The sequence below is a fragment of the Physella acuta genome, unplaced genomic scaffold (assembly GCF_028476545.2).
Source record: "Physella acuta isolate Inbredline_101_S28 unplaced genomic scaffold, ASM2847654v3 ptg000257l, whole genome shotgun sequence".
NCBI classification, from domain to species: Eukaryota; Metazoa; Mollusca; class Gastropoda; family Physidae; genus Physella; species Physella acuta.
The window spans coordinates 1,006,782-1,026,369 of NW_026731776.1; the positions used below are offsets into that span (position 1 = coordinate 1,006,782).

General features: G+C 35.7%; 3 protein-coding genes across 4 annotated transcripts in view; 1 reads left to right on the top strand and 2 right to left on the bottom strand.

The window, feature by feature from the left end:
* Positions 1 to 6,920, bottom strand: part of LOC131938779 (palmitoyltransferase ZDHHC16) — a 38,419-nt gene extending 31,499 nt beyond the window's left edge. The window contains exon 1 of the mRNA XM_059296950.1: positions 6,794 to 6,920. The gene's annotated coding sequence lies outside the window, so the exon portion shown is untranslated. The remainder of the gene's footprint in view (positions 1 to 6,793) is intronic.
* Positions 109 to 6,057, bottom strand: LOC131938772 (BRCA1-associated RING domain protein 1). Its single transcript, XM_059296937.1, has 11 exons — positions 5,895 to 6,057; positions 4,835 to 4,891; positions 4,094 to 4,227; positions 3,096 to 3,547; positions 2,849 to 2,929; positions 2,534 to 2,706; positions 1,736 to 1,841; positions 1,509 to 1,635; positions 1,257 to 1,358; positions 1,014 to 1,135; positions 109 to 722 (listed from the first exon to the last, which is right to left on the bottom strand). The coding sequence occupies exons 1-11, from the start codon at positions 6,002 to 6,004 to the stop codon at positions 378 to 380; spliced, it is 1,809 nt and encodes a 602-aa protein (XP_059152920.1). The 5' UTR covers positions 6,005 to 6,057; the 3' UTR covers positions 109 to 377.
* The window catches only part of LOC131938767 (E3 ubiquitin-protein ligase HECW2), a 29,569-nt gene continuing 16,393 nt past the window's right edge, over positions 6,413 to 19,588 (top strand). Inside the window, exons 1-9 of one of the 2 annotated variants that reach the window (XM_059296925.1) lie at positions 6,413 to 6,468; positions 10,282 to 10,671; positions 10,888 to 10,998; positions 12,131 to 12,231; positions 12,313 to 12,382; positions 12,829 to 12,995; positions 13,210 to 13,355; positions 17,052 to 17,149; positions 17,560 to 18,945. In XM_059296925.1, the coding sequence (XP_059152908.1) occupies positions 10,380 to 10,671; positions 10,888 to 10,998; positions 12,131 to 12,231; positions 12,313 to 12,382; positions 12,829 to 12,995; positions 13,210 to 13,355; positions 17,052 to 17,149; positions 17,560 to 18,945 (2,371 nt within the window). In that variant the 5' untranslated portion in view covers positions 6,413 to 6,468; positions 10,282 to 10,379. Of the gene's footprint in view, positions 6,469 to 7,233; positions 7,279 to 10,281; positions 10,672 to 10,887; positions 10,999 to 12,130; positions 12,232 to 12,312; positions 12,383 to 12,828; positions 12,996 to 13,209; positions 13,356 to 17,051; positions 17,150 to 17,559; positions 18,946 to 19,588 lie in introns of those variants that run through there. The other variant, XM_059296926.1, reaches the window with a different exon arrangement.

The following is a 19,588-nucleotide window of genomic DNA, read 5'->3' on the forward strand; positions in this document are numbered from 1 at the left end:
GATAAAATACAAAATAATGTGCTAGAAATGTTTCTAGTAAGTTCTGAGAGGGCGTCAGGAATCTCATAGAATATACTAACAACACATTAAGGCTAGGTATAACAGTCTTTTATTTTCCTCAATTGCCTTCCCAGTTCCACATCAACCTGCCTACTTTCACCCCAACCTTCACCTATCCTCTGCATTCATTCCTACCCATGTATACACCTTTCATACACATTACATCACCACAACTTTCACTGTATCAACTTTACAAACCAGTTACAAGATCTATTGTACGATAAAAACAAATTTTTAAAAAATCAAATTTCAATAATGGTTTACATTAAAGCATGTATTTATAAATGAAGAAAGACATCTCAGTTTTTAAAATCAAATTAGTGTTTAAGGTAACAATTTTTATCAAGCAGTGAGAAAGTAGCAATAGAATCTAAGAGCCAGGATGCTGGAAGATATGACATACGCTGGGCCTCTACGTATGGTGGGTTGCTGCACGCATCATCGTATATGACATAAATAGCACAATGTGCCAACGAGCTGTTAGTATCTACATGATATGGGATGGTGTATGGGTAATCATCAAGATTATGTAACCTGGGCTCTCTAGTCAGTACAACTCCCCCTCCTAGTTTCACAAGACCAATCAGTTCCTCCCGCGATGGTGTAGGGGGCTGAAATTTCCCATGGAAAAAAAACTGACAGCCATCAAACAAGCCTGGAAGCTGTAACAGAAAGAATTTCCTACAATAATTTATAAAATTTATTGGTCACTAATTTGACATGATTAGCTGCTGTCTCTTAAAATAATATTGACTTAGCTATTTCATTGGGTTTTTAAATGTTTTTTATTTGGGATAAGCTTTTACAATTTTTTATTAGCAATAAAACTTTGAGGTCAAAAACATGGGAAGTGACTTTAAAAAAGAAAAAGTATTTGCTCACCCAGTCAACTAAAGATGCCAAAGTCTATTATGTACATTAAATATGGTAATACATCAATCTTTTTAATTTACCTGACTAAGTCTATTTGTGCGAGATTTTTGCGGTGCCTGTGTGTTAGGGTTGGTGCAACATCCAGTCAACTCAAAAGTGCTCTCTGCTACCCAACTGTTATGATCTACACACTCTGTAAGCCCTTAGAGGAGGAAAGACAATTATCAGACATGCATAATGTTTAAATTTAAAGAAACCTATACAAAATAGAAATTGCAGCAGTTGATTCTACATCAACTAAGCTAACAGAATATTTTTCTTACACTGGACTCCAACAACCCATTTGCCAGCTAAGACTGTATGCAGGTATTTCATTGTTCTTGGACACTGTCCTTCAGCATTGGTTCCAGTTATTAGATGTGTCACTGCAATCAACAAATGGACCACAATTTAATTATCAAATATACATTCATAATCATCTATTAAATTCAAATCAAATAGTATTTTGGGGATATTCATTGAATATTGGTAGAATATAAAACTAGATAAAAATATGAAGGTTTGAACAAACTTGCCTTCTTGGCAAAAGTGGTCAGTTTGTCTGGCATGAAGGAGGAGGGCACATTTCTTTAACAGGCCCTGTTGGTCTTTACTTAGGGCAGTCCCAGTGAAGCACAAAGACTGATGATCTTCTTCTGTTACCTGTTTTATTATAGAATAAAATATTCAAACACTTCCCTACAGAAAAGTTCACACGTAATATTTTGTTAACTGAATCATTCTAGTTCAAAATAAAACTAACATGTGAAGAGTTGTTCAGTGCAGCGGGGGCATTTTTTCTGGACACAAGGATTTCCCTCATTTCATCCATCTTGACCAGGTCAAGTGGTGTTTGTCCATGCTGATTTCTACAGACAAGAATTTTTATTTATGAACAAAAACACTATTAGAGTAAACTTGTGGTGTGTGTAAAATTTATATAAAAGTGGATCATGTTTAAAATTTCTTTTAGTGTACACCATGGGTGTGATCCACCTATTGTGAGCTTTTAATATCTTTTAATTAGAGAACTATTACACAGCCGAGTTTTTTTCTCAGCGAAGACTTTGTTCTTAAAATTGGCATCACAACTGATAACCAAGGCACCCCATGACACTAAAGCATAACATCTAGATATTTCTTGATGTGAAGCAGAAAAGTCAAGTTTGACTAGAGTCCACAGCATAGACAAGTAAGAAGCACATACTGTCATGCATATAAAGTACATGTAATTTGTTTGAGAGATTACAAGGTGGATGATCACAACTCCAAAATTGTATAGAGTTCTTCTTTGAGAAATGTGGTAGGGAAGCCTTTCCAATAAATCAACAATTATTTAAAATGGACCTTCAGTCTAAAAAAATCCAACAAACAAATAAATTATATAAATATTAAGGATTGTGAAAAATGATTACACATAACTACTGAGACAGATTCACCTAGATTCATTTGTGCTTCTTTTAGTTTTTGTTTATAGTTTAAACATGTACATGGGTTGATTCCGCCAACCACATACTCCAAGGCTGATAAACCACAATGAAGGTTAATTTTTTTAAAATACCTTGCTACAACATTGGCTCCATTCAGAACAAGAAGCTTCACACACTCCAAATGGTTGTTGCTTACTGCGTCATGTAGAGGCGTTTCATTGAGAAGAGCCGGAGCATTGACAGATGCTCCATGTTTGATTAATAGTTCAGCTATGGCAACATTGCCACGATTTACTGCTTCATGCTGGAGAATAGATACATTATTTGGTCATTGCAGGTTTTACATTAATAAACCAGATAATACCTGCATAAATAATTTTTAAAATGTACTTCAATATAATAAATACCCTTTTCCCCATAGATGGAATAGGCTATCCAATATTTACCAAAGGTGTCCATCCAGCATTGTCTCTTACATTAGGATTAGCCCCATCTTCCAACAGTTTCTTAACTCCAACTATATCAGCCTGCACACACAGATAGATTTAAAAGCATCTTTAACTGCGGTTATATTAAAGTTTTAAAATATAATTTTCTTATCTTACAGTTTAAATCCAAAATAATGTACTTAAAATAATGAATAAAAATAATGTTACAATGATGTTGGAACTGTACTGAATATTTTTATTTTACCTTAATAGTTGCAACTTGTAAAAGTGTTTCTCCCTTTGCATTGCGCTTTGTCAGAAAAGATTTCTTGTTTGTTTGCTTTTTACTTGATGGACTTAGCTTAAAACTGCTATTTAAAGTGGAACTTTTCAAATCTAATTTGCTGTTTTTTATACCTAGTTCATTGCAAGATTTAGCCAACTTATTAGATTCATCTGCACTGTCAGTTTTATGTTTTGCTTTCGTGTCTCTCTTATTTTTACTTTTGTCAACTATTTGTTTGCCATTCTGGTTCAAGTGAAGTTCAGATGGAGTTACATTTGACACTTGCTCATCTGAAACAGTACTACACTGCTGAGCAGAAGTTTCTCTGGGACTATCTTTGTACGTAGCCTTTTGATTACAGCCAGTTGGTTTTGGGGTGCTGTTGTTTGGTTTGGTAATCAGTTCCAGATTTGGTTCAACAGTAGTTCTCCCTGATAAAATGCATTAACAGAAAATTATTCTCAGGATACAGTTGGCAAATTTAATCCACAGTTGACTTTTAATTTTCTGTTATTGTAACAGAGCATGTTATTGCTATTTTGCAAGTGCTTTTACAAAAAATTTAAAACATAAAAAAAAAAATCAAATTTACAGAAACACTGCAGTTGTAAAGACAACTAAAAATGGCCCCTTTAGCAATATTGTGATATACAATTCTGCTCAAACAACAGAGTAAATGGAGAAAATATTATTGCCAGGTGGAAGGGTTGTTACAGTCTGGCAAGTCTGTGGACAGATTGCTGGGAATGTAGTTCCGGTCTTAAAAAGTTCAAAAAATAGTTTTTAAACTATTTGCCTACAGCATAATGTAAAACATTATAAATGATATGGTAGACTATTTTGAAAAAATAATTTACTAGTTCTGATACAACTCTTACTAAGGCCAGAGTTACGGTAACAAAAACTTTTATACTATAGTGCTTTATCTGCCTACAAATTTAAAACAGCCACATGTTTAAGAAAAGAAATGTATCTACCTTGCAACAGTTGAGCCACCTGTGTGCATAAAACAGCCACATTTGACAGCTGCTTATCAACACGAGCTTGTGTGACATGTGATGGCATACGGCACACTGGGCAGCATTTTCCTATGTTGCCATCAGCACATGATCTGATACAACAAAAATAATTATTACATTTTTTCTTCTTCAATATTTCTTATCATAGAAATGAGGTAAATACCTAGATTATAATTAAACCTTCCACTCTAGTTTTGAGAAAATAAACCTACAAAAAATTCTGACTGATTCTAACATCATTCATCAGAGCTGGGTGGACTCTGGGATATCCTCCTAAAGATTCAAGCCTGGTATCTGTATTTTAGACTTTTCAGTTAGTAGTCAAAAGCTCTATCATCCAACCATGCGGTCCCCTAACTCATGATTGCTAAAGCCAAAAGAAGTCTCAAGTGTGATCTCAATGAGCAGATGATGCTCAATAGCTGGAGACAGCAACCCATTGAGGTAAGAAAACTTCAAAATCAAACAACTATTGCCGTGAAGGTGCTTGTTGGATGAAGAAATAAAAAAATACTCTACCTAGGCCTATACACAAACACATTTTTTTAATTAAACATTTCATTAATTTCATTGAGAAATATTTTGTTAAGTTGGTGAAATGCACACATCCTCATTGTCTAATCAATCAGCTCAATGAGCCTGCAATAGGCTTGAAGTATAAAAACAGATTAAGATAAGATTGTTAGAAATAGTTTTTACCCACAAAATCGATGTTCACATTGTCCCAGGGAGTGTAGTTCTGTGCTGAACTCAGAGCTAAAGAAAGGCAATTAGTAAAATTAAATGATAATTGATAATAAGCTTTTACTTTTAGCATTAAAAAAATGTTAAAAACACATTTTTTTCAACATCGAGACAGCTAGGATCTATTCTAAATCTAGATAAAAAAAACTAAAAAATTAAACTGTGAAAATACTAATAGGTCCCTATTACTATTACTAGATCTAGGCCTGATAATAAATTATTAACTAGTACTAAGTATAGTAATAGGCCCTAGGCCTAGATCTACATAAAAGACTGACAGACACACATTGAGACAGGCTTTCATTTTTACAGCTGGATCTAGATCTAGAGCAGGGGTCCCGCTGAACGATTCGTATGTGCCCGCCTCTCACTATTTGACAGAGACAGAATTTTTTTCAAAAACATTATTTTAAAATATGATTTATTTTTATTCATTTGTCACAGTTTTAATTTTTTTTTTACTGCCTAGGTTTATTAAATATGTTTGATACTTGTCCCAACTTGTCTAGCGGCGAACCAGACTGCACTATTTACGTTTTGTAAATACATTTCTCTGTGTGTAAGCAATTTGAAAAAAATGCCAAATAGTTTTATTAGGCTATTTTGAAACATTTTGTTTATTATTATGACTATAAGAAAATAAGAAAATAAATTATGGGAAAAGGACAAGTTATGGAAGGAGTTTGTCGATTTAAAATAGGTGGTGCCCGCCACCCTACCGATATTTTAGAATGTGCTCTAGAGTAAAAAAAGGTTGGGAACCCCTGATCTAGATCTAGATCTAGTTCTAGAGTCTAATTAAAATTAAATTTTATTAACACCTTCTTTCTTGGAAAGCAAAAATAAATGAATAAATAATAAATAGAGGTCTAGTAATAGATCTAGATCTAGGCCTAATTTAATTTAGTAGCCATAGATTCTAAATAAATAGTAAATAAATTTAATTATTTTAATTTTTAATTGGCCTAAATTTCCAGTTTAGGCTAAGCCGCTTAACTGCGGTTTAAGTTCTTACCACAGCCTGCATGATACTGAATTCATAAGACATTTTAAAGAAACTTCTGTTCTAGAAAATGATACAGATGCATCAGGGCATGCCGAGTCCAACGACTTATTCATTATCATTAACCTATGCCCTATTATATTCAAGACCTAGCGTATCCCTTAGGCCTAACAACTAACTAGGCTAATGAAACTAATTAATAAACTAGGCTATGTTAGTATGGTTCATATCGCACTATTTCCCGCGCTTCCTCATCATGCGGGATTTATTTTCATTTTGCTAGACTGGGGTTAAAAATCGAGATTTTAAAAATTCTATCACTTTTTCTTAGATCTAAAATGATATTTTTATACTACTAAAAAGAGTACCTTAAAGGCTAATTAAGCGACGATAAAACGAGTAGGCCAAATGAAGTCTAATAATAATACTAATTAAATAAAGTATTTAAATAATCTAAAAAGCCGATACTATAATATAGATTATCATAGATGAAAAGATCGATACAAAATTGTAATGACAGGTTTATTCTACATCCCAAGATGGCAACAGAAACAGGAAGCTTTGTTAATGAAGAAGAATAATTTGTGTAAATGGATAAATACTATTAAATAGACCTCTAAATTTTGAAGATTATGGATCTTTATTTTTGTGTAGTTCCAAATGCAATAACAACATCAAATTAATTATCTAAATCTAGAACGATTTATTCGATTAGTTCAACTTTACAGTTTACATCCAAATCTACTAAAGAACAAATTCAACGGTAATCTATCGTTTTGGGTACGTAAAATCGCACGCGATTTGTAATGTGAAAAACAGGTGACTCCTTAAATTTTAATAATTATTTCACATTTTGAGGAGGATTTATGTATTAAAAAATTCAAAAATGTTTCCTTGATTCATTTATGTACCTGTTTTTAAACAATTGAATTAAAACTTTTCCGTAATAAATGAAGACTAGCGATGTTTCCAACAGATGCAACCATGCTCATTTACTATAGCAGCCATCTTGTCTAAGTTTTATTTTTATAAGCTTTTAGCGCCAGATTCAGGGGGAAGCCACTCATTTTACAAATGGCTGCTGTTATATAGCAAATCGTGCTCTCAGACACTGCTGTTTAAAGTTAATTTCTGGCCTATATCGATATATTTGGCCATTGATTTAGGTTTATTATTCATTTATCTATAATATTTGACACAAAAGTATGACAATATACTTCTATTAAAGCCTTGACAATGAGGTAACGTTTTCGTACATAAATAGCCGCAGGCGATTTTACGTACCCAAAACGATAGATTACCAATTCAACAAGAGATGACAGAATCACAGATCTCTAGAAATCTAGATTCTAGATCAAGAAATTAGACTCGATCTCGGCCGAACCCCAATAATTCTGTAATATACTCTTGATTTAAATCTAGCTTAGAATCTAAATCTAGTTTTCTATAGATCTAGTACTTTTATCTGAAATTTAGATTTGATTCTAAATAAAAACTAGATCTAGATCAAGATTTTTCAAGATCTTCCAACTTTTTACATCAAGTCAAGAACTTAACCTATTATACTAAAATTAGGGTGTCATCTTAGATTTTAAACTTCATAATTGCTCAAGGTGACTTAACAATACAGTTAGGCCTAAAAACTACATACTACATATATTTTCCTTTAATTTTATACCAATTTTATTTATCAAATTTAATCGATAGCCTAGAAAAAGATTTGTGAAAAAAATGCGTTTGTTTTTCAATGGCTATATGACGATATGACTGATTTTCTGTGATACCGTGGGTTAGTTTTTAAGGAGTGTTGTTGTGACACGATTGACTGTTCACTGCCATTCAGCAGAAATGTGTCGTCTGCTAGATTCAAATACATGACGGGCAAAATCTGCGGGCTTATTTACTATTTAGCTGTTGTCTCAATCAAGTTATTTTTTATAGGTTTTGTTTTTACCCTGCATGATTTTTAAAACATTAATGACATTAGTTTAGTAGAAAGCAGGTTAAAATTTTCTATAGTTTAGAATATATTTTCAGTATGTTTAGAACAATATTAAATAAAGCAATTCATGTTTTGCTTACTTTAATTATGTTCTGCTTGATATTCTCAGTGAGTTTACCGATATAGTTGATGAATACACAAAAATAACGCGATTTTAAGTATATATTTCTATGAAACACTGTTTAAAATGGAATCACGATATTTTGTTTTCCACATCCATCATTAATATGACGACGGTAATAAAAGTAGGTCAAGCGACAGGCTAACTACAATTACTAAGCTAGTTATCTAGATCTAGTAGATCTAGAATTCTAGATCTAGTAGAAAACTAAAAACAAAACTTTGGATGATTAGGGATACCAATGTTGATATTTTTGTGTTATGTTGTTAGTAGTTTTGTAGTCTCAACTAGTTTTATGTTCAGAAATTAGGGTTAGATATATGGGTGTTAGGGTTAGGCAAGTTAGGATATACATTTTGTTCCGTTTCTAGAGGATTTCATACTGTCAGCCTGACAACCATTTCTCTGCGTTTTGGTTGGTGGCTGATGTCACAGTGACGTAACATGATGCATAAACAGCTTTTTTGGCGCTTAAAAAAAGCCAGAAAAGGTCATTTTACAATTACACTTAAAATATCGTCCAGGGTTAGCATTGATATTAGCAATTCATATGTGTATTTAGTTAACTATCAGTAACCTAACAACCTTTTTTTAAGAAGATTCTCTAATCAGACACTGGTATAAAAAATCCCCCAAAAAGTTCTTTAGTTTGCCACTTAGAATTTAAAATCTAGATCTATTATTAGATTTTCATCTAGATCTAGAATCTAGCTTACATGACGTTTAACTTTTTTTTAAATGTAGTCTAGCCCCAAATCATTATAATCCTATAGGCCTACTTAATAGTGTAGTTCTAGTAGTAAGTAGTAGTACTAGTATTCGTAACAAGATCTATTCTAAGTCAATTAATTAGTAGTTAGACTAGCTACATGTAAAGTCAGAGGGATCTTCTTCTTCTTCTTCTTCTTCGTTCTTAATTATTAGTGTTGAAGGGGATCGAGATTTATCTGCCAGTGGGGTTGAACTCGAGACTGTTCGAATTTATCAACCATGAGCTTTTTGCCGACTCGACCACGCCTCCAACACCATTAAGCGTTACGTGTCAACTGGTTATGCGCCATTGAGGCCATTGACTCCGATTTCAGCCTGCTTTTCTTTTTGGATTTGCTTCCATAGCCTTTGTCCAACCAAGAACAAACTACAAGGCAGCAGTTGTTTAATTTTGGAGTTGTCTCTCCTAGAAGAGTGGCTGTCCCCAGCTAACGAGCCTCATCTGCCCGAGGGTTCGAACTCGAGACTTTTCGGTTAAGCAACCATGAGCTTTACCGACTCGACCACGCCGACCCCTGTCAGAGGGATGAGTGAAGTGTTTTATTTGATTTAGAAATCCTGTTTTTAGCAATTGACACCACCAAGTGCCTCCCTTCATTATAGTTGACTTAAATTGAAATCAAATTTTTCCTTCATAGCAGTAGTAAAAAAATGTAAAAAAAAATATTCAGCCTGAGAAAATTTTTAAATTTAATAATTCAAAAACTCATTCTGAGAAAGTGACAAATTTTGTATTGTTACATTTCTATTTATACTGGCTACATCAAGCCAAAATTGTAATCTGATGTATCATTGAAATAAGACAAACTTTGATTGGCTATATTATACAGTGTGTGGAAACATTATGATCATTGTTCTGAAAAACCCACTTTGCCAGTAAAATTTTTAAATAAAGTGATTTTTTTAAAAACCACATGATCTAGTCAGACTAAATAAATATATTATTGCAAACAATCAAACCCAATCATAAAACAGCCAGATCATCTAAAGTGAAACCATAGCATAATCAATCAGACTGTTAATTATACAATTTTTTAAATGTTTCTGTTACACCAGATACATTTTGTCTTAAACAATTTATCTGGTCATAGGAAAATGCATCATAATTCACAATACTTAACCCAAACATATAGTGCTAAATATAATAATAAGGCCAATAATATAGGTCAAAAAAAATCTCTCAGGTAATTACTAATCAGTATTAAAATGGGAGGAGCATTGTGCTAAATGTTGCAATATGTTTAGTTGGCCCCAGGTGTCGCAATACCAGTTAAAATTAACTGCATTGACACACTTGTTTAGCCGTATATTTTATTAATGTACCTACAAACTTCCACAAAAGGCACCTTTTTACAAACTTAGTTAATGGTCTAAACCAGTTTTTAAAAATGGTCTAAACTAGTTTTAAAAAAATGAATCAAGTAAAAGTTATTGTATCATGTCATATTTTCTTTTCTTATACCTTTAGATTCTACATAGTCTAACAAAGAAATATTTTTCTGCAGGTATAAAATATGCACCAGTAATTATGCAGTATTAGAGATAGGTAATACTATACAATGCAACATAGAGTAGCATTTTAGGTGCTCATAAATTGCATGTGATGGCAAAGTCTGAAAGAACTAGCACTGATTATAGTTCCATTGATGACTTGTCTCTTCCACGTGGGGCTTCTGCTGCATTATATAGACATGAGCATTTTCCCATATTGGAGAGGAGCAGCAGTGACTCCAACCTGAACTCAATAAGTCCGCAGAGCTGGTCGAACCTTTCTGTGGACAAAACCTCCGTCTTGCTGAGAGCTGGTGGTAAAAATCACGAGGCTGGTATTTGTGTGGAGTGGGATATTATTGAGGATGTGGGAGCTCAGGATTGGATTGGACTCTTTTATTTTGGTCAGTTTCTATCATCCTGTGTTCAAGTTACCATTTTTTAAAAGTGTTTTCTATTTAGTTAGCAAGTTAGAGTTACAATATTTGGTTACATAAAATTAACTACTAAGTACAATGTATTTTACAGTGTAATAGTTAATAGCATGCACATATATATATATATTATAGTATATATATTTATATGAAACCAATGCTAATGTGTAATTGTTTATTGTTTAGGTGAAGTTGATACATCAAAGTTTTTGGAATGTAAAACCCGAGGTTCTAGTGGGGGATCACGTGGTGCCATTGTGTGGGATTTAAATGCAGTTGAGCACTTATTCTCTGAATGTAAGTTTGATATTTATTATTATTATACAAGTTTCAATATAGTGAAAATTTTATTAACTCTGCTAATGTTCCTACCATTAAAAAACTTTTTTATTATGTCTTTTAAGTTAATTAGTGATGTGTTGTTTTTTAAAAAGGTTTTATTTAATAATACATGAATCAACAGAAAACCATGATAAAGCTTTTATTTCTAATAATCGTGTAAATTATATCCTATATAATAATTAACAAGTTCATCTGTAACTCACAAAAGAAAAAAACAAAAGAAATGTTAAACACTGAACAAGCCAAGAAGAGTGAAAGCAAAACAATTATTCAAAAAAAATTTTCAGAATTTAAAACTTTTGTGTTGCTCTTTTTTTTCTGCCTTGGTGACAGTATACTTATAAATAAATAACCTTTTCCTAAAAGATACATTTTAAGCTTAGTTCGGCATGGAATAGCCTTGATAGATCAGTATTGAATGAAAACTCACTATAAAGTTTTCTTTTACTCCTAGTTAATTGATAGATCAGTATTGAATGAAAACTCACTGTATAGTTTTCTTTTACTCCTAGTTAATTGATAGATCAGTATTGAATGAAAACTCACTGTATTGTTTTCTTTTACTCCTAGTTAATTGATAGAACAGTATTGAATGAAAACTCACTGTATAGTTTTCTTTTATTCCTAGTTAATTGATAGATCAGTATTGAATGAAAACTCACTGTATAGTTTTCTTTTACTCCTAGTTAATTGATAGATCAGTATTGAATGAAAACTCACTGTATAGTTTTCTTTTACTCCTAGTTAATTGATAGATCAGTATTGAATGAAAACTCACTGTATAGTTTTCTTTTACTCCTAGTTAATTGATAGATCAGTATTGAATGAAAACTCACTGTATAGTTTTCTTTTACTCCTAGTTAATTGATAGATCAGTATTGAATGAAAACTCACTGTATAGTTTTCTTTTACTCCTAGTTAATTGATAGATCAGTATTGAATGAAAACTCACTGTATAGTTTTCTTTTACTCCTAGTTAATTGATAGATCAGTATTGAATGAAAACTCACTATATAGTTTTCTTTTATTCTTAGTTAATTGATAGATCAGTATTGAATGAAAACTCACTGTTTTCTTTTACTCCTAGTTAAAACTGATGTTTGCTTCAAGTACATTAGTGGAAATAGTGGAGAGGTGTTAGCCACTAGTCCCCTTGTTACTGTGGCTTTACTTAAGAATGAAACCAAAGTAAGTTTTTGTTTTTATCTTTTATGCCTGTGCCATGAGGAGACTTTCTGAGGCATTACTCTTGTGTTCTCTTGGTTTCAGTCACCCTCTCAAGCTTCAGGTACCAAAGAGAATTCTTTGAACAATGCTCTGTTTTCTATTACCATTGAAGGTGAGTAAATATCTTCTGTTAACATACACCCATGCTAGACAACAATTGACTCTGTTTTGTTTTTTTAAATTCTGAATAGAAGAATTTAACATGACTTTTATGTACTTATATCAAACTCGTAAAAATTGGTGGCTAGTGTAAATTCAGAAATGTCTTCTGATAAAGTTGAAAGGTAATATGTACAACTTTATTTTAGCTGCTTTACGTGAATAAAAAAACATAAAATAAACTGCCTTATGTTTTTGTTTTGTAGTAAATGTTTTTGACATAGTTAACAAACCTTTTTGACATAGTTAACAAACCTTTTTGAAAGAGTTTATTGAGCCCGTCAATTGTAAAAACTAAAACTGTAAATCTAAGTGTGACACAGTGTAATCATCATGATGTTTGTGTTTGATTATAAATGTCTAGCACGTACATATGCTTCTATGTTGTCCAACCCACAGACGTCATGGCCAGTAACCTGAAGAAGGGCATGTTTTTCAACCCTGACCCTTATGTCAAGTTTCAAATTTTGCCACACAACTCCAGAGAGCACATAGAGAGTCATCATTATCAGAAGGTGCGCTCAACCGTAGCCACTAACACAGGAAACCCATGCTGGAGATCAGAGGTAAGTTACAATGAACCTTTCTCCCTCAACATCTGTGTGGCAGGTATAGTGTGAGAGGTCAGTCAGTTGACTGAACCTTTCTCCCTCAACATCTGTGTGGCAGGTATAGTGTGAGAGGTCAGTCAGTTGACTGAACCTTTCTCCCTCAACATCTGTGTGGCAGGCAGTGTGTGTCACCCAGCAACCATATGATGGTGTCTTGTTTCCCCCCCAGAAATTTACGTTGACAGTGCATGTGTCTGACCTGCTGGAGGTGGAGGTCAAGCACAAGTTCAGCAAGAGCAGGCCCACCATGTGCAGGTTTCTTGGACGAGCCACACTACCCATACAGTCTATCATTGATCAAATTGCTGAACAAAAGTAAGACCTGTGTGATAATGTTATGTATGTGGTACAGTGTTATAATGTTATGTACGTGGTACAGAGTGTTAATGTTATGTACGTGGTACAGAGTGTTAATGTTATGTGCGTGGAACTGTGTGATAATGTTATGTATGTGGTAGATTGTGATAATGTGTTGATTGTTTAGATGTACATGCTGCAGTGTGATAATGTTATGTACGTGGTACTGTGTGATAATGTTTTGTACGTGGTACAGAGTGTTAATGTTATGTACGGTACAGTGTGATAATGTTAAGTACGAGGTACAGTGTGATAATGTTATGTACGTGGTACAGTGTGATAATGTTATGTACAGTACAGTGTGATAATGTTATGTACGTGGTACAGAGTGTTAATGTTATGTTCGTGGTACTGTGTGATAATGTTATGTACGTGGTAGATTGTGATAATGTGTTGATTGTTTAGATGTACATGGTACAGTGTGATAATGTTATGTATGTGGTACTGTGTGATAATGTTTTGTATGTGGTACTATGTGATAATGTTATGTGTTAATGTGTTGATTGTTTAGATGTACGTGGTAGATTGTGATAATGTGTTGATTGTTTAGATGTACGTGGTACAGTGTGATAATGTCATGTAGGTGGTACAGTGTGTTAATATGTTGATTGCTTAGATCACGGGTTCCCAACCTGGGGGTCGCGACCCCCCTGGGGGTCGCGAAGGTCTTTTTGGGGGGTCGCCAACTGGTATACTAAACCTTAGTAGTTTGAAACAAAACATAAATATTTAGAAAAAATTTTGAAATTCGGCTTCATTAACATCACTGGAAAGGTAATAGAGAAGAAACAAAGCGCATTGTACAAAGTTGTTCTCAGTCACGCATGTATACAATCTTCAAAACTAAAACGTCATTTGAGACGAGTCATTCGGAACACACAAAAATATATGAAGTTCTTTCGTCGGTAAGAAGCTAGTTGCAAACGCCAGAGACTTGATCGAACAGGAAGTTTTCACCAGCATTAGTGCAAGCATCAAATGAAATCGCGATAGAAAATGCCAAGCAAAAAAAAAAAAAAAAAAAAAAAAAAAAGGAGAAAATCTCATCAAACGCTGCATGTACGTTAATGTTAAATAACACATTTTTATTGAAATTAAGCTTTCACCATTGTTTGCTTTTCAAGTTGATAAATCAACAGACGTGAGTTCGTGTTGGCAGTTGCTAGTCTGTGTCTATATTCATGCGGATAATAGCAAAGAAGAGTTGCTATTTTGTGAAGATAGCATGGAAAAAATAAATACAATTTTTTTTTTTAAACGGGATGATTAAAATGGGTTAGAACGGCTGTGGGGGTTTGTACGGATGGTGCGCCATCCATGTTTAGCTCAAAATCGGGCTTTCAGAAAACAGAAAAGATTTAGCTCCCTAACTATTACCCTAACCAATCGACATCAAGAGTCCATTGCTAGTATAAGTCGTAAATTATATGAAATCTGGAGCCTTCAAAGAACTGAGCAAAAACATTAATATAGATCACGAGGTTCTGCTCTTTTACACTACAGTACGCTGGCTGTCAAACGAAATGTTGTAAATTGTGTTTTTGAATTGAAATCTGAAATCAAATTGTTCTTGAAAGTGCAAAGGAAACAAGACTTTTTGGTATACTTAAAACAACATAGAGTGGTTGAAGAGAGTATCATACCTAGCAGATGTGTTCAAACATCAAGGTAAGCTTAACCTGAAGATTCAGGGAAAATGAACGAATATTACAACTTTCCATGTTAATCTCGGGGCATTTTTATCAAAGCTGCAAAATCGGTAAAGAAAATAAATCTTGGAAATATTGTTAATTTGAGAAACTCTGCGGTGTGGTAAATGAATCTGATTGGGAGATAATTAAAATTTTGAAAGAAGCGATTTATGGGCATTTTGAATCTCTTGAAAACGAACTGCATCGCTATTTCTCTGAGCTGAAAAAAGAGGAATCTGCATTTACGCATTATCCATTCTCTTCTTCCATTGATGTTGCCAGCATTCCCGATGAATTACAAGATGAATTCTTTGATTTGCAGAATGATTCCGAGTAAGATGAAAAACTGCAGACACAATTTTGGTGTAGTATTCACCATTCATACCCAAACGTAAAATTTATTGACTTTTCGAGAATATATTTTCAACACTATTCTTTGATTAAAAACAAAATTAAGATACTTATAATGACATAGGTTGGCGTTAAAAAAATTTTTTTTAATTAAAAACTTAACCACGAAGGTTTAGTGAATAGTATGCAATTTTACTCATGCTATTAAAGCAGTTATCAAGAGTAGTTCATATTGAAAGTCTACTAGCAAATCTTATTATAGTGCTTATTACTTTCCATACTAATTTCGGCTTTTTAATTCTATGGGGGTCGCGGGTCACTTACTTTTTATAAAAGGGGGTCGCCACTCGAAAAAGGTTGGGAACCACTGGCTTAGATGTACATGGTACAGTGTGTTAATATGTTGATTGCTTAGATGTACATGGTACAGTGTGTTAATATGTTGATTGCTTAGATGTACATGGTACAGTGTGTTAATATGTTGATTGTTTAGATGTACATGGTACAGTGTGTTAATGTGTTGATTGTTTAGATGTATGTGGTACACTGTGTTAATGTTATGTACGTGGTACAGTGTGTTAATATGTTGATTGTTTAGATGTACATTGTACAGTGTGTTAATATGTTGATTGTTTAGATGTACATTGTACAGTGTGTTAATGTGTTGATTGTTTAGATGTACATGGTACAGTGTGTTAATGTGTTGATTGTTTAGATGTATGTGGTACAGTGTGTTAATGTGTTGATTGTTTAGATGTACATGGTACAGTGTGTTAATATGTTGATTGCTTAGATGTACATGGTACAGTGTGTTAATATGTTGATTGCTTAGATGTACATGGTACAGTGTGTTAATATTTTGATTGTTTAGATGTACATGGTACAGTGTGTTAATGTGTTGATTGTTTAGATGTATGTGGTACACTGTGTTAATGTTATGTACGTGGTACAGTGTGTTAATATGTTGATTGTTTAGATGTACATTGTACAGTGTGTTAATATGTTGATTGTTTAGATGTACATTGTACAGTGTGTTAATGTGTTGATTGTTTAGATGTACATGGTACAGTGTGTTAATGTGTTGATTGTTTAGATGTATGTGGTACAGTGTGTTAATATTTTGATTGTTTAGATGTACATGGTACAGTGTGTTAATGTGTTGATTGTTTAGATGTATGTGGTACACTGTGTTAATGTTATGTACGTGGTACAGTGTGTTAATGTTGATTGTTTAGATGTACATTGTACAGTGTGTTAATGTGTTGATTGTTTAGATGTACATGGTACAGTGTGTTAATGTGTTGATTGTTTAGATGTATGTGGTACAGTGTGTTAATGTGTTGATTGTTTAGATGTATGGTACACTGTGTTAATGTTATGTACGTGGTACAGTGTGATAATGTTATGTACATGGTACAGTGTGATAATGTTATGTACGTGGTACTGTGTGATAATGATATGTACATGGTAGATTGTGTTAATGTGTTGATTGTTTAGATGTATGTGGTACACTGTGTGATAATGTGTTGATTGTTAAGATGTACGTGGTACAGTGTGTTAATGTTATGTACATGGTAGATTGTGTTAATGTGTTGATTGTTGAAACCCCCAGGCCAGCAGAGTTTCTACTAGAGCTGATGAGAAAAGGCCCATCAGATAATGTCAGTGGTGCAGTACAGTTTAAAGTTCATCTTCAGTTAGTGCTGCAAGGTTAGGAACCTCAACATTTGTTCCACACTTTTATTTAAATTGCCGTCACATCATATTTTATCATGCCCATTTATTGAAACACCAATTAATTTGCTGTTGATAATAATATAGGTTTTTAAGTAAATAATTTGTACTATGTTCCACTTAGCCCACAATGTAGCTATAGACCTCCCCTCCACTGCTTCACCTGGCCACACTGACCACTGAATGTCAGACTTGTGATATGACCATCTTGTGACCTGCTGTTTTAACATATTTAATTTTAGCTTTTTTTTTACTATTTCAAGGTAGAAAAACCAGCTAGATATCTGTTAAAATGTGTTTCCATGTAGTTATTGACTGTTACCCATGTGATTACCCCTGCAGTTACCATCTGTTACCCCTAGTTACCTTTGTGTTTCTTCTTACAGATGATGGCCATAAGATGAATGGATGCCTCCAGCGGCAAACATCACTGCCTGCTACCCTGTCCAAGCAGGGAGAGAACACACCTCGCACCTCTCACATCCGTCACAGACACACTGACCCCGGCCTGGTGGTCTCTGACCCCCATGGCAGGCTGACCCCCACCTGGGACATCAGTGAGGAGACAGAGCAGTGTGAGGAGGCCCTGAGGGGTGGGCCCAGCTCACCAGACTACCAGCTGCCTGGGGAGACAAGCCTCATGTCCAGACAGGATGCCGAGAGCTCAGATTCTGGCACCTCCATGTCTGCTGGTGATAAACTTGATGTTTCTTTAAGCCCTAAAACATCCTTGAACCCAACAGACTCGAGCAGTAGCCTGCAAGGAGCTTGTGCCAGACCTGAAGGTGGGGATGGCCAGAGCTTAGTTGCTGCTGCCTGCAGTACAACAGCTGATGAAGAGGGCCAGCCAGAGCTGGACATGACGGTCCAGTCAGGGGGTCCAGTGTTTCCCTCAGCCCTCAAGCCTGAGGCTCCCACACTGCCACCCAGAACTTACAAGGCCCCACCCCTACCTCCTAGAATCAACAAAACCTCTGCGCCTCCGTTACCACCTCGTCCTACAAACAATCATGAAACTAGTAAACCAAGGTTAGAACCTCCCCCACCTCCTCTCCCCCCACGAACTTACAGTCCCGTTGAATGTCGGGAAGTTGTGGAACTATTTCCCTGGGGTCCCCCTGTAATACCTGTCTCTCCCACCAGCACCCACCAACCAGCTTCACCTAATGCAGGTGTGCGGGGCTCCAACCATTCTTCAGACAGGTCTGCGCACCTGGCCCTCGTTCCTTCATCATCTGACAGAGCTGCACCTTCCCCTCCCACCTCTAGAGCTGGGATAGATAATGTGGCTGGCTCACGTGTCAGCCTCGCCATGTCTACAACCAGTGAACCTTCTGCATTAGGTGCATCCCAGTCATTGGCAGCACACATTAAACGGCGCAGCGTGGACGGTCTTGCCCAGCTGACCAACTTGTCGTCAACTCGCCAGCGCCAGCTATCCTCAGAAGAGCGGCAACAAAACAGGCAACTGATTAGCCAAAATTTGGAGTTGTGGACTCGCTCTAAAACCCAGAAGCCGGCTACAGCCAACGGAGGTCTGGAAGAATCCTCTCCCCCCTCCTTCAGTGAATGTGAGGCAGCCCGGTCCACAGAACACTTGTCACCCCCCATCATAGTGCCACGCCTCTGTACAACATCAGGGCAAGTTGACGCAGCTGATGGCCATTCCCATGGGATTAGCAGCCATAGTGGTGCACAGGTGGACCCAACCAATGCCTCAAGTGCTACAGCTGCTCTCAGTAGGGACAGGTTCAAAGACAGGGGAGGGATGGGTAAGTTGGTCATTGAGAGTGGGGGAGGGAAGGGTAAGTTGGTCATTGAGGGTGGGGAGGGATGGGTAAGTTGGTCATTGAGAGTGGGGGAGGGAAGGGTAAGTTGGTCATTGAGGGTGGGGAGGGATGGGTAAGTTGGTCATTGAGGGTGGGGGAGGGATGGGTAAGTTGGTCATTGAGAGTGGGGGAGGGAAGGGTAAGTTGGTCATTGAGGGTGGGGAGGGATGGGTAAGTTGGTCATTGAGGGTGGGGGAGGGATGGGTAAGTTGGTCATTGAGGGTGGGGGAGGGAAGGGTAAGTTGGTCATTGAGGGTGGGGAGGGATGGGTAAGTTGTTCATTGAGGGTGGGGGAGGGATGGGTAAGTTGGTCATTGGGGGAGGGGGAGGGATGGGTAATAGGTCATTGAGGGTGGGGAGGGATGGGTAAGTTGGTCATTGAGGGTGGGGAGGGATGGGTAAGTTGGTCATTGAGGGTGGGGGAGGGATGGGTAAGTTGGTCATTGAGGGTGGGGAGGGATGGGTAAGTTGGTCATTGAGAGTGGGGGAGGGAAGGGTAAGTTGGTCATTGAGGGTGGGGAGGGATGGGTAAGTTGGTCATTGAGGGTGGGGAGGGATGGGTAAGTTGGTCATTGAGGGTGGGGAG